This window comes from Momordica charantia (assembly GCF_013281855.1).
Source record: "Momordica charantia cultivar OHB3-1 chromosome 5 unlocalized genomic scaffold, Mcharantia_2.0 BLBB01000005.1, whole genome shotgun sequence".
NCBI classification, from domain to species: Eukaryota; Viridiplantae; Streptophyta; class Magnoliopsida; order Cucurbitales; family Cucurbitaceae; genus Momordica; species Momordica charantia.
The window spans coordinates 23,047,137-23,061,352 of record NW_028275163.1 but is presented as its reverse complement, the minus strand read 5'-3'; the positions used below and the strand labels follow the sequence as shown (position 1 = coordinate 23,061,352).

The 14,216-nt window shown below is 34.1% G+C and overlaps 2 protein-coding genes across 3 annotated transcripts; both read left to right on the top strand.

The window, feature by feature from the left end:
• The first annotated feature begins 1,311 nt into the window (after window positions 1-1,311).
• On the top strand, window positions 1,312-5,598 carry LOC111014226 (Eukaryotic aspartyl protease family protein). Of its 2 annotated transcripts, XM_022288881.2 has the most exons (10): window positions 1,313-1,712; window positions 2,281-2,410; window positions 2,506-2,756; window positions 3,057-3,284; window positions 3,899-4,061; window positions 4,271-4,344; window positions 4,460-4,556; window positions 4,640-4,703; window positions 4,885-4,956; window positions 5,051-5,598. In XM_022288881.2, exons 1-10 carry the CDS (start codon window positions 1,471-1,473, stop codon window positions 5,212-5,214), a joined length of 1,485 nt encoding a protein of 494 aa, XP_022144573.2. In that variant the 5' UTR covers window positions 1,313-1,470; the 3' UTR covers window positions 5,215-5,598. The 2 variants fall into 2 exon arrangements, with proteins under 2 accessions (XP_022144574.2, XP_022144573.2); XM_022288882.2 differs by lacking the exons at window positions 4,271-4,344; window positions 4,460-4,556 and having other exon boundaries at window positions 1,312-1,712.
• Window positions 5,599-8,620: 3,022 nt separating this feature from the next.
• PAB7 (poly(A) binding protein 7) lies at window positions 8,621-13,347 on the top strand. The gene is made up of 11 exons (XM_022288879.2): window positions 8,621-9,003; window positions 9,096-9,301; window positions 9,883-10,001; window positions 10,125-10,318; window positions 10,461-10,720; window positions 10,828-10,934; window positions 11,016-11,205; window positions 11,452-11,747; window positions 11,895-12,044; window positions 12,429-12,632; window positions 12,786-13,347. Exons 2-11 carry the CDS (start codon window positions 9,103-9,105, stop codon window positions 12,978-12,980), a joined length of 1,914 nt encoding a protein of 637 aa, XP_022144571.1. The 5' UTR covers window positions 8,621-9,003; window positions 9,096-9,102; the 3' UTR covers window positions 12,981-13,347.
• Window positions 13,348-14,216: the final 869 nt, after the last annotated feature.

Here is a 14,216-nt window from a genome sequence, read left to right as displayed (position 1 = left end):
TTTATTTTTTAATTTAACATCTAAATTAATTTAAGCGTTTGCCATTGAATCTCATTTTCTTTAAATTATTTAATGAATATGGATATGTCATTTGTTCATTTACCCCTATATGATATGCGTTTATATTATTTGTGGTCTTATTTTGTTTTCAAAACAAAAAAAAATTAATAAAACCACAAATAATAGGTCAAATTTTGGATTTTAAGACATAATAAATTTATTTTTATTTGCTAAGTGATTAATAAAAAAATAATAGCAACAACATATATATATACATATATTTGTAGACTAAAACATTATATTTGTAAATCTTAAAACAAAAGATCAACCCGAATTTAACTGAAAATGTCGTGAGTTTGAATTCCCATTCATATATGTTTTTGTATTACAAAAAGACAACAACAAAATAAATCATACGACTCAAGTGACAAGTGACTAAGACGTGGATCCTCAAATTTCAATTCATATATTTGAATTGTAATTAACAAAATAAATATAATTTAAAAATTGGTATGCTTATTTCACATTTTGCACAAATCACTATTGATACTTTCAAATCAAGTAGAAGTGGAGCCGAAAGCTCTAAAAAAAATGAGCAAAAGAGAAAAAAATAACACTTTATTGGCCACACTTTTTATACTGTGAGTTCTTCTGCAAACTCCACTTTGATCTAACCTTTTAAAGATTCAAGATCCCCACCAAGCTCATAATCCAACTCCCAATGCTATTTATTTTCTAATATTTTTAAAATTATTTTATGAACTAGTTTTTTTTTTAAACATGTTTTAGTTTAAAATGAAACATGATCAAAAGTTTAATGTCAAATTTGTGATAACTCAACTTTTGTACTATGAAAACGACTACGTACTATGAAAAAAATTAAATGTTAGATGAGGACTGCAAATTTTTTAATCACATATACTAAATAAATAGATGTATGGTTCAAAATTTGTATAATAAAGATATGATTTAATGGACTTAAAAATAAATTTTATTGGAAAATAGCATTTAAAAGCAAAAACCTTTAACAGTTTGAGAGTATATATATGAAGTATACTATTAAATGATATCTATGGAAAAAGATAGAAACCCTAAATTAGCAATTCTGACGTGAAATAAATAATTTACATTTATGGTAAAATAAATAAAAGTTTTGGCATTTAGAGTTGAATCTCCCTCTTTAGAAAAATAAAGATAAAAATAAAAAATAACGAAAGAACAAAAATAATAGACAAAAGAAAGGGCTATTTTCGACTTTCCACATCCATTTACGAGTCCCCAGTGAGTCTGTATATAAAGCTCGCGCAGATCCATGGTGGTTTTATGATTGAGCTTAATAAACCGAACTTAATCCAAAACCAATATTTCTCTCTCTCTATTTCACTGCAATGTGCAGAAGCAAACCCACAACTCCATCTTTGCTAATAAATTGTCCCTTCTGAGAGCTCGATTCCTGTAAATTCCACCGGAATGCGGGCCTTCTCTTCGTTGATCTTGGCCATGGCGTCCGTCGTTCTGCCGGCGACGGTGGTCTACTGTGGCTTCCCCGTCCGCCTTCTCTCTCTGGACAAGGCCTTCCCTTCGGCTCGCCCTGTCGAACTCGAGACGCTCAGAGCTCGGGACCGAGTCAGGCATGCCAGAATCTTGCAAGGTGTGGTGAGTGGCGTCGTCGACTTCTCAGTCGAAGGTTCTTCCGATCCATTGCTCGTCGGGTACCTCCTCTTCGTCTGAATTTTCTTTAATTCTTGTTGTTTCTCGCACTTTCGTGTATTTGTTGATTATCTAGGCTAGGATTATTGTGCTTTTCTTGGCTGCTTGTTTGATGGATTGTACTCGATTTCTGTCGTTCCTCTGATTCTCTGTATAGCGGCTGGTAATTCGTGCAGGCGAGAGAGAGAGAGAGAGAGATACGGAAAATGGAATGAAGAAAACGAAAGAGGAATGGTCGAGTTGATCTTATTGTCTGATGATTGGAAAAAATGTTTTTCCTTCTCCTTTTTCTTTTCTCTTGTTGTTGGTCTAACAGCGAAGTAATAATAAATACTACTTTAATTATTTCTTTGCTTCTTTCTTGTTCTTCTTTTTTCAAAATTTTCGGTGGATGTTAGTGTTACTTTACTCACGCCGTAAGTTAAAGCAAATATAGCCGTTTGTTTCTTTGGGGCGTCTTTTGGCTTCAGAATTCCTGGTTGTTTCATTTCATGTTTGATTTGATTGGACTGGCTCCCGAACTTTATAGGTTAGCGAACTTTTTATTTCCATGGTTTATGGCTTGTTCAGGCTTTACTTTACCAAAGTCAAATTGGGCACTCCCCCAAGGGAATTTACCGTGCAGATCGACACTGGAAGTGATATATTGTGGATCAACTGCAATTCCTGCAATGGCTGCCCCGGAACAAGTGGACTTGGAGTAAGAGTCTTTCTTCCTTTCTTCCCTCTTTTGTTAGTTTCAAATTGCCCCATGGCCCACATGTTAAAGTCCTTATTTTAGTTTACCTTGTGCAGATTCAACTAAATTTCTTTGATGCGTCAAGCTCATCAAGTTCTTCACTCATCTCCTGCTCTGACCCAATTTGCAATTCTGCATTCCAAACAACTGCAACTCAGTGTTCATCTCAGAGTAATCAATGCAGTTACACTTTTCAGTATGGTGATGGAAGTGGAACATCAGGTTATTATGTATCTGAGTCCATGTACTTTGACATGATTATGGGACGTTCTATGATTGCTAACTCTTCAGCTAACGTCGTTTTCGGGTGAGTTACTATAGGATGGGCACAATTTTTACACATGAGATTGAAAATTACTATTTGAACGGCGTAGCACATGTAATTTAAATGAACTCTGTGAGGATGAAATAACCTTTTTCCTGACAAAATATTTATATCTGAATGGACTTTCAACCAGTATTTGCCTTGAACTAACCTTTCTACCTCATGGTCATGCTAGATTTTGAATTCTGACTGTTGTTTTCGCCAATGTGCTACTGTGGATATTGCATTTTACTTTTACATTTTCTGGAAATGCTGAATACATCATATGGTTTTCAAATGCAGTTGTAGTACCTATCAGTCAGGAGACTTGACTAAAACAGACCATGCAATAGATGGCATTTTTGGATTTGGCCCTGGGGATTTGTCCGTCATGTCACAGTTGGCAGCTCGAGGGATAACCCCTAAAGTATTTTCCCATTGTCTAAAAGGAGAAGGAAACGGTGGTGGTATATTGGTTCTTGGTGAGATTTTGGAGCCGGGCATTGTCTATAGCCCACTTGTGCCCTCTCAGTATGTCACCTTCATCATTTCTTTTTCAAGAAACTAGTTGTTTTATTCTGTAACACAGTAAATATAGTAGATCACCTATTCAGAGGATAGTCTTTCAATGTCACAGAGACACATTCAAATTATTTTCAGAAAGCATTTGGTACTACAGAAGCCTAAATTGAGAGTTCACTACTGAAAAACCTTAAGTAAAAAAGTTGCAACCAATTTCAATTTATCATAGGTAACTGATTTCTATATATATGTATATTTTTAAGAGAACTGCCAACTTGAATGTGTTTTTTGCATAACTCATTGCTGATATTAACTTTTAGGAATGCATTAGCTACTTAATTTCCTTTGCTACAAATGATTGCTCTCTGATGGTTGTTTTGCTGCACAAGCACCTCCGTTCCAATCTCTTTCCTATAATTGAGAGATGATCCACTAGATTTGAGTCTAGGAAGAAGTACATTTAAACGTTTATTTTACCAGCTATCGAAGATCTGAATTTTAGTTGGCACCCAACTGCATGGTTTACCTGCTTCAGGTTTTTATTTTACATTTGTGCTTATGTTGCCAGACAAATGTACTAGTTTTGTTTGAATGTTTGACTGTTTCCTCATTTAAAATATCAGGCCTCACTATAACTTATATCTGCAAAGTATTGATGTCAATGGTCAGACTTTGCCAATTGATCCATCTGTGTTTGCAACATCAAACAATCGAGGAACTATTGTAGACTCTGGGACAACATTGGCTTACCTTGTCGAAGAAGCATATACTCCATTTGTCAGTGCTGTAAGTTCTTTTCCGTTATGTCACCATCAATTTTTTTGTTATTGCGGTGACCTATTAAATTTGGGTGTGCATTTTTTTAATATTTACTTCTCCCCACAAACAGAACAGAAGGGGAAATAACAGTCACAGGTTGATAAATTGATAGCAATTTCTTGTTGGTTTATATGTGCAACTGCTCCAATGTGTTATTGTTTTGACTTGTCTACTAGATAACTGCTTCTGTTTCCCAATCTGTGACTCCTACAATTTCAAAGGGAAACCAGTGTTATCTAGTATCCACCAGGTTTGTCTCTACTTTTAACTGTGCCGAAAGGGGTGTAGTCTGACCTTTGAGATAAAAATTCCAATCTTCGACTCACCCAACTATTGAATGGGGTAAAATTCACTTCTATGTCCAGTGTAGGTGAGATATTTCCTCCAGTTAGCTTAAACTTTGCGGGCAGTGCATCTATGGTTTTAAAACCCGAAGATTATCTTATGCATCTTGGATTTTATGTAAGCTGTTAGAGATTCATTTCTTCAATTGTATATCAGACGATCGACGGTGTCAGGATATTGATACCGCTTTATTCTTGTAGGATGGTGCTGCATTGTGGTGTATTGGTTTTCAGAAAGTTCAGGAAGGAGTAACAATTTTAGGAGGTTAGTCCCTGAACTTAGACTTATATTTTAATGTGAATATGTGCCATAACTTGTAATGAAATGCTCCAATTTCATTTTATAAAATCAATTTGCATCTGCTGTTATACGTAGGATTCAACACTTCATTATTATATATCACACTACTCCACGCATTCTCATTTTACGTGCCTTCGTCTTGCAGATCTCATTATGAAAGATAAGATATTTGTATACGATTTAGCTCGCCAGCGAATCGGGTGGGCCAACTATGATTGTAAGTTAAAGATACACAAGTCGATGTGCATAAATCTGTACTAAGTACAACCCCATTGAACAACTTTAATTCGTATTTTTGTGAAAAAAACTAGGTTCTCAAGCTGTAAATGTATCAGTCACTTCTGGGAAGAATGCGTTCGTCAATGCGGGACAACTGAGCGTGAGCCGCTCAACCCGAGATAAGCTTCTTCAATCACTAACTATGGAAGGATTAACTCTGTTAATAACGAGTTCCATTTTGTTCTTCCACTTCTAGTTTCTGTATCTTTAGCTATAGTTCTCAAATCCCCATTCTTTGCACCAATTGTTTCCCCTCCAGTCTGTATTTATGATGATTAGTAGGGGGCTGTATTGTCAGTTGTGTAATTATTTTTAGACCATATGAGTTGCAATTGGGCCAGAAATTGAGTCACAGGTTGAACATTTTGGCCCACTGATGAAATGGGCCGTCTTCTTTGGGTTTGAAGTCAGGCCTCCATCTTGTAAAGGGCCCATATTCTGAGCAAGGCCAGAGTTGTAAATTATGTTCTAGTGTGTTGTAGAGGATCAACCTTTTTTTCCTTCATCTTTTCTTTTTTTTTGAGGATAATTGTAATTTGCTCTTGATAAGTGATAACAATTGTAACTGTATTTTAGCTTAGCATATGAAGTGTTGCCTCTTTCTATAGATGGGCAGGTTTAGATTTTTGTAATTTAATATTTTCCTGGTTAAAAAATATATTTTGTTTTTGTATTTGAAAGTAACAATTTAATTCTTAAATTTTAATTTATAACGATTTTGTCTATGCTATTTCAAATTGGTAGCAATTTAGTCTATGTAATAATTTAGTTTCTATAGTTTAAAATTTGTTACAATTTACTCCTAATGTGAAAATTTTCATCAAAATTAAGTATCGATTTATGTATAAAAAAATTTATTGAATCTTAACAAAAAATTTCACGATAGGAAATAATTTGTTATAAACTTTAAACTACAGGGATTAAAATTTTTACATAGTATAATTTAGAAATTAAATTGTTACAAATTCAAAGTTGAAAGTATATGATTAAATCGTTATAAATTAAAATTGATGGATTAAATCACGACTTCAATAAAAGTACAAAGACTAAAAATACTATGTTTCAGCTGATTTAGTGTTCTATTCATTGTTTTATTTATTTATTTTAATACGACAAATTAAATGTATGAGAGTTCGAACTCAAGGGAATGAGTATAATTTTTTTTGGGTAAATTGCAAAAACCACCCTAAAGTATGATGGTTGTTATAATTGCACCCTCGAACTTTCCATTGCAAAAATTAAACCCTCAAATTTTCAAAAAGTGAAAATTGAACCCCTAATCTTTCAATTTTAAAAATTAAACCCTAAACTTCAAAAAATTAAATCTCTCTCCTCCTTTTTACTTTCTCTCTATTCTTCCTCTCTCTACTTTGTCACTCTTAAGAACTGTCTGGTTTCTCTTCGTCGACACCATCGTATGAAATGGAAATGAAATTAGAGTAAAAATAGAAGGAAAAAAAACTTTATTTATGTCATTTGGTGTTGCTAGCAGCCAAAAAAAACTTTATTTATGTTATTTGGTGTTGCAGACTGTAAAGATTTACGGTAGATTTCGGCAAATTAACTTCAAATATCTTCTTCAATCTCCATCAATTTTATATTTAATGTATCAAATTTGTTAACAGAAAACCTCAAACTGAGCAGAGAAAAATATCGTCTGTGCAGGGAAAGGTGGATTCGATGGCCATTGCGGCGGACTTGAGGTACGACGAGAACTGCAAGAGGGCAGTGAAGCCGTACGGTCGGATCGACCTTGTGTTCAACAATGCCATCGAATAGCACAAGTGTAGTTTCATGGAAGGCATCAACGAAAGAGTGTTTAGAATCGAATTTACACATCCCTAAACTTCTGCAATTTCTATTTCAATTTCGTCCTTAATCGATCATTTTTAGAATTGAAAATTTCAAAAGAAGGAAATTAGTTACTACCAAAATGTGATGAACGATGATGGCGGAATGTGTGATAAGAGGAAGTAATTGGATATTTGCAGAGACCGTAGAGGGAGGGAGAACAGGAGGGAGAAAGTCGAAAGAGATGAGCGAGAGTAAAAATTAATTTAAATTTTCCAATTTTAAAGGTTGAATTTTTGGAAATTGAAAGTTTAAATGTGAGTATTTTCACTTTAGCAGGGTCGCAGGATTTAAATTTCACGCTTAAAAGTTTATGGGGGCAATTTTTTCACCCTTAAATTTTAAGGGTTTAATTTTTACAATTGAAAGTTGGAGGGTACAATTGTAACAGTCATCATACTTTAGGATGATTTATGCAATTTACCTTTTTTTTACTACATTATATTCATTATTTATTCCAAGTTCACAATTCTCGAATTATTTCTTAAAGTAATTAATAGAATTTAAAATGGATACCCATTATGTAAAATTTAACTAAAGTATATATTTATATAGAAATGGGGTGAGTGATATAGAAAACTGCCTTTCCTTTAAGAATAAAATAATAATAATTGAATATATAACATGTGAGGTGAGAATTTACATAGTAGTCTAGAACCTTAACTGTTTTTTTAGAATATGCTCAATAGTTTATTACTAGATCTTTTTGGACAAAGATATATATTTTAATGCAATATATGGGATTAAGATTCAAACTCTCGGCCGATAGCAACTATTGAATTTTCATGATTTTTATTAATAAAACCACTATTTGCAAAATTACATAAAATAAACTTAACAAAATTTGAACCAAGTTAAATCATTACCAAATTTAAACTACATGACTAAATTGCTACCAATTTAAAAATACATATATTAAATCACTACAAACTAAAGTTCACAAATTAAATTGTTATTTAATTGGTATTGGACCAAACAACCTATTATAATGGTATCAATAGTTTGTGAGGTTTCATGAACCAACAAAATAAATGTGATTGGATATATCTCCAACAAGAGGGTGTGAGTTTGAATGTCTACTAAAAAAAGTGTGATTAAAACAAGATCACGAGAGGGTCAAATCAGTAATTTAATAAAAGGAAAATAAAAAGTAATTACCAAAAGATTGTTCAAATTCAAAACAAATTTGGCTTAAGTTTTTCCTTAAATCTCGAAGAGAAAAAAAAAGTTTATTTTTCGCAAATAAATAAATAAATAATTCAATCTTTGACTTTGTAACCTTTCCCAAAGAGGATTCTTCTCTACCACATGACCCAATAAAAAAGCTTCCGATAAAAATTCTCCCTCCCAAAAAAGTAATATTAAAAAAATAATAATAAATAAACAAAATCTTCCGGTAAAAAAATTAGTTTTGAAGCAGTCTTAACGGGTTTGTGGGGCCCACATATTTTACCCCGCCTCTTTTTTACACATGCCCCTATTTTTACGCTTCCCAGTTGAACATTCCAAATATTCATTTTTTTACCGTCTACCGGCTGTATCAGTCCCCTATTAGGAATTACTCGCACCCCAAAAAACCGGCAAATAATATTTCAATCGTGCCCAATACGGCGCCGTTTCGATTTAATTTCTGTTTAGTAAATAAAGTAATACAACACATTAATACGATAATTTTAATTTTCATGTCATACTTTAAAATAGAAATTCCTTTTCGAATATTTCCTAAAAGGTTGTGGAAAAAGAATCAAGCGACCGGAAGGTAGATCCCACGCGCGAAGGTGCGCGTGGGGCTGATTCGATGCTAGGAATCTTTATAGCAAACGGCTCAAGCTCTGCATCCATGCAAAATCCTCACTCGTCTCTCAATCTCACTCTCGAATCGTACTCTCTCTCTCTAGAATCCCTTTCTTCCCCATAATCTCTCTAAAACCCGTTTCCGAAACGGAAATTTCCTCCCTTCAATCTGTTTTTCATCACTCTCTGCATTTATTCCGTAATAATAATCAAGCAGATTCTAAAGAAAACGTACGTCGATCGTCCCCTGCATTTTCTGGAGAAATACTAGTTGTGAAGGAGGAAGAAGAAGAAGAAGAAGAAGAAGAAGAAAAAGAAACGATTCCCAGGCATTGTTAAGGTTTGCGATATGTTCTTTTTGATGTTTCCCTGTGTGTTGGGGTTTTTCGATTGTAATCTGTTTTGTTTTTGCGTTTCTTTAATCGATAGCAGAGTTTCGATGATGGCGGTTTCTCAGACGGTTCATGTGTCCCCTGCTTCCCTCTACGTTGGCGACCTTCATCCTGATGTCACTGATGGTCAGCTGTTTGATGCTTTCTCTGAGTTCAAGAGCCTCGCCTCTGTTCGCATCTGTAGAGACTCCTCCACTGGCCGCTCTCTCTCATATGGCTACGTCAATTTCATCTCTCCTCCAGATGGTATATTCAATGTTTTCATTCCTGTCGTTCATCGTTTGATTACATGGATGGTTACCTTTAATCCGGGGATACAACGTTGGATTTCTTCTTTTCTTGCTTTCTTGCGTTGAGATTTCAAATAACCAATGTAATGTATTGATTGAAATTTGGATGAACTTCTTTTTGTTCTTCAATTTACTGTAGAATTATTCATGGACGTCTTATTAGTTAATTTTTACTGTGGTTTTGATCGTTTGCTCACTATTTTTCTCGATCTTGAAATTTGATAAATAATTAAAAAACATGGTTGTTGGAACAATGCAATTATTTTATTCACTAGGTTCATTAGAGGCCGGTTAGGGATTCTGGTTTTATATTTATTTGCTAACTCCAACTTTCTTTTCGTTTGCCTCATCTTCTGTTTGGTTAAAGGGAATTTGGGAAGGGGCATAATGGTCATTTGTAAGATGTTTTTATCCACCATTTGTTGCTTATTTGGAACTGGTGCTGTCTGTGATTAATTCTTGCATAATATCTTAGATGTTCCATTTTTTTTTGATGATTTTGTGACTGTCTTTCTCTGTCTATCTGATTAAAAACAGCAATCAATGCTATGGAGGTAATGAATCACACTGTGCTGAATGGCAAAGTGATACGAGTCATGTGGTCGCATCGCGATGCTGATGCAAGAAAAAGCGGAATTGGAAATGTGTTTGTTAAGGTTTTTGCTGTTTTTACAGAGTGTTATTTACCTGAAAAATTAATATCACGTTCTTCATATATGTATAGTTACAGCTTAATGATGTATTGTTCTTTTTCCGTTTAATTTGACTAATCAATCCAGAACTTGAGCGATTCAATCAATAGTTTAGGACTTCAAGAGCTATTCAAGAAATTTGGAAATGTTCTGTCCTGCAAAGTTGCAACATCCGATGATGGGAAGAGCAAAGGATATGGCTTTGTTCAATTTGAGACTGAGGATTCTGCAAATGCTGCCATAGAGTCGCTGAATGGTTTCACCATTGGGGATAAGCAGATGTAAATACAGATCTTTTCTCACTTCATAAGCCATGAAATATTATCTGATGATGCATATTATTAACAAATTTTAGTAACTGTGCAATGCATATTTATTTATGTGTATTAATTTACACTCACCATACAAGTACACGTGTTACAGATATGTTGGAAAGTTTGTCAAGAAAAGTGAGAGAGTTTTGGCAAATCCTGATGTTAAATACACGAATCTGTATGTAAAAAATCTGGACCCAGAAGTTGGGGAAGAGTTTCTGCTGGAAAAATTCTCGGAGTTTGGAAAAATTTCCAGCTTGGTTATTTCAAAAGATGAGAATGGGATGTCAAGGGGTTTTGGCTTCATTAATTTTGACAACTCTGATGATGCCAAACGGGCACTGGAAGCACTTAATGGATCACAACTTGGTACTAATTCATCTTTGTCCTCTTTGGCCTCAGCTAGATTATTGAACTTATACTTAATCTAATGAGTATTTTTTTTTTAAATTTCACTATTGATTACTATTTATTAGGTTCAAAGATTATCTACATTGCAAGGGCACAGAAGAAGTCAGAACGTGAGCAAATATTACGTCGACATTTTGAAGAGAAACGTAAGGAGCAAATGTTAAAATGCAAGGTAGCTTCCAAGATTTGTCATTTTCATTTTTGGTATGCTTATAGTCTCTGTCTTCTCCTAACAATATCTCCTACAATGTAGGGCTCGAATGTGTATGTGAAGAATATTGATGATGATGTAACTGATGAAGAACTCAGAGAACTTTTTAGTCAGTGTGGCACAATCACTTCATCAAAACTTATGCGGGATGACAAGGGAATAAACAAAGGGTTTGGATTTGTTTGCTTCTCTAATCCTGAGGAAGCTAATAGAGCTGTAAACACTTTGCATGGTAAATTGATAGCTCTATTAATATAAAATATTTTAAATGCATTTCGAATTACGGTGTTTTGTTGTTTTGTTTTTTATTTGATCAGAATTGTGAATAAAACATTCATTTTGCGCACAAAACATATTAACTGGTATAGCCAATCTTGTTTAAGCTTTGATATTTAGAATTCAGCATCTATTTATTGTTTAGTGTCAACCTGTCGTTTTTTTAAGTCCTTACCTGGTTTTGGACTTCGGATACCCACAGGATGCATGTTCCACCGGAAGCCACTCTATGTGGCCATAGCACAAAGGAAAGAGGATAGACAAGCACAATTGAAGCTTCAGTTTGCACAACGATTGGCGGGGATAGCAGGACCATCAACTCCGCTTTTTCCTGGTGGATACCCACCTTATTACTACACAGCACAAGGTGTTCTTCCACAAGTACCATCCCGTCCAGGTCTGATGTTTCAGCCTTTAGGATTAAGGCCTGGATGGAGAGCTAATACTTTTCCATCTCCAGCACGACCGGTCGGTTTTCAACCTTCACCTATACCTGTTGTAAGTTGCAACTTTTCTAATCTAGATGTCTTCTGCTGCCATCAGTTTCTGCATTTTGTTTCAGCAAAACCGAATTATTGTTTCTAGTTGAACTTTGTCTTTATCTCTGAACACAATTTTCTTAGCCTCTAGACTTTTACTCCACAGATTCCAAATGCTCCTAGGCAACCAAGGCAAAACAGAGGCAAAATGAACGGGCAAGTGCTTTCTCAAAATGGTGCCCAGCCTCTCTCTTATATGCCAAATCCACAGGACAGCAATCCAGTAGTTACTGCAAAATCATCCGGCAATCAACCGGTATACTGTCATGGTCTTTCTACAAATTATTCACTTGCCTTTAATGTCTTGTACTTGTCCCATAGTTCTATCAATATTTATGCCATAAGATTTTGGAGTGGGATAGACTTTCTCCGGATGGTTTTTTCTTTTTGATTCATTCTGTCTTGGGATCTTTTCAATTTTCTGGTTAATCCGTAATGTTCGGTACTTCCACAGAGGTGTTTTGGACTGAATATTGATGATTTGTTAAGAATCTTGTGGGGTTCTCTTTTTCCAACTGTAGTGACCCCGTTACTAATTCGGATTATATTTTAGTCGGGCAAATACCATTCCAAAGCCTTGTTTTATGGTGTTCCTGCCATTTATACTGCAAAATCTGACCTTCTGAGGCTTCTTTTGTAGTGGACTGGACAGGTTAAGTATGTCCCAAATGGTCGCCCGCGTGAAACAAATAAAGCTTCTGGACCCTCATCTGCTGCCTTTAGTTCTGTTGGAGATGTCTCTCAGGGATCACAAATACTGAGCAGCATGCTGGCTGCCTCTCCCCCTGACCAACAAAAACAGATCCTTGGGGAGCATCTCTACCCACTAGTCCAGAAACACAAGGTAACACCGGTGCGGTCGAATCATATTTAAATTTGTAGAGATCTTTAGTTTGTCATTGAAAAAACTGCTACTGCTACTTGGAAAATGTATATGAATGCTCCTATACAATATTTTGGTGTGTGATTCTGAGAACTGAAAATGCATAACTTGCAGCCGGAGCTGGCCGCGAAAATTACCGGGATGCTTCTGGAGATGGACAACACAGAATTGCTGCTGCTGTTGGAGTCACCTGAATCTTTGGCTGCAAAGGTGGAAGAAGCAGTGCAGGTGCTTAAGATCTCCAAGACAAAAATGTCCAACCAAGACACTCTCAGTAGTTACTTATCAGCTGAGGTTGCAGTCAACTGAAAGAAAGAAAGCAAGCAAAAACAAACTGCTCGAACACTTAATTCACTTTCTCAGCGAATTCTTCTAGCTATTAGAGAGCTTAACTCGAAGTTCCGGGAGAGTCAAATTTTTGATACTGAACAATCCAATCCATTTCTGGCCTGGAGAGGAGTTTTTTTCTTTTCAGATTTTTGAAGTCAGTTTTTTTTTTCAATTTTATTTTTTTGAGGAACATTTTAATCTTTCTTTTGCTTAGAACTACTAACCCTTTACTAGTCTAGTGGTACTCTTTTTTTTTTCTTCTCTATTTTTTTTTTCTGTCAAGATGTTTGTTCTGTTTGGAAATTGGATTTGTTGAACGCTGTTTTCTAATTTTGAGAATAGTAGAAAGCATTTTTTTTTCCCTCCCATGTGCATACTCTTGTTGTTTTATTGTAATTTAGGCAGAAATTTTTGTTACCTTAACCAATTAAGTTATTTCTTGAATTTAAGTCATAAATTTAATTTAGAAAACCATTTGTTTAAAATTGAGAAAGTTCAAGAAAGTATTTTAAATCACATACTTTGAAATATGAGCAATAATTTAGAATTTTTTAAAATTAGTATTATTAAGGCATAAAATAAATAAATATTTTTAAATATATTAAACGACTTTAAAGTTTTATGAAACTAGCATTACAAGGTAACAGCAAAAAAGATACTTATGTTATGTTTAGAACAAAGTTAAAAATTGCGATACTTTAAAAAGTATAAATTTATTATGAAATTAAATTTCTATATAACTTTTTGTTCAGGTATTTCATATTTGTCGGGAGTAGAGAGAAAATAAAAAGTTCATTAATATATTATCGAGTCTTTTAATTTTAATTTATTTATATAAAAATAAATATATGAGACAGTTAAATATAACTGAAACTAAAAAAAGTAAATTATTAAAAAAAAATTGTGAATTTTTCTAAACTCTACCGTTTTGGTCTGGAAAATTTTTAAGAACATGATTTTGAATTATCTTTTTCATTTACAAACATCAAAATTTATTTGAAAATTGAAATCCACCCAATTCTAGAATCATTTAAAATAAAAAAAGCAAATCATTACATATTGAGATAATTGGACAAACTAAATTAATGTCCTAGATTTTACCTTTATGATGTTTTTAACAAGTAAAAAATGTCTTTAAGTCATTGTAGTTTCAAATATTTATAATATATATCTAATCATTTCATCTTTTTACTAGTACTTCCATTTATTTAAATG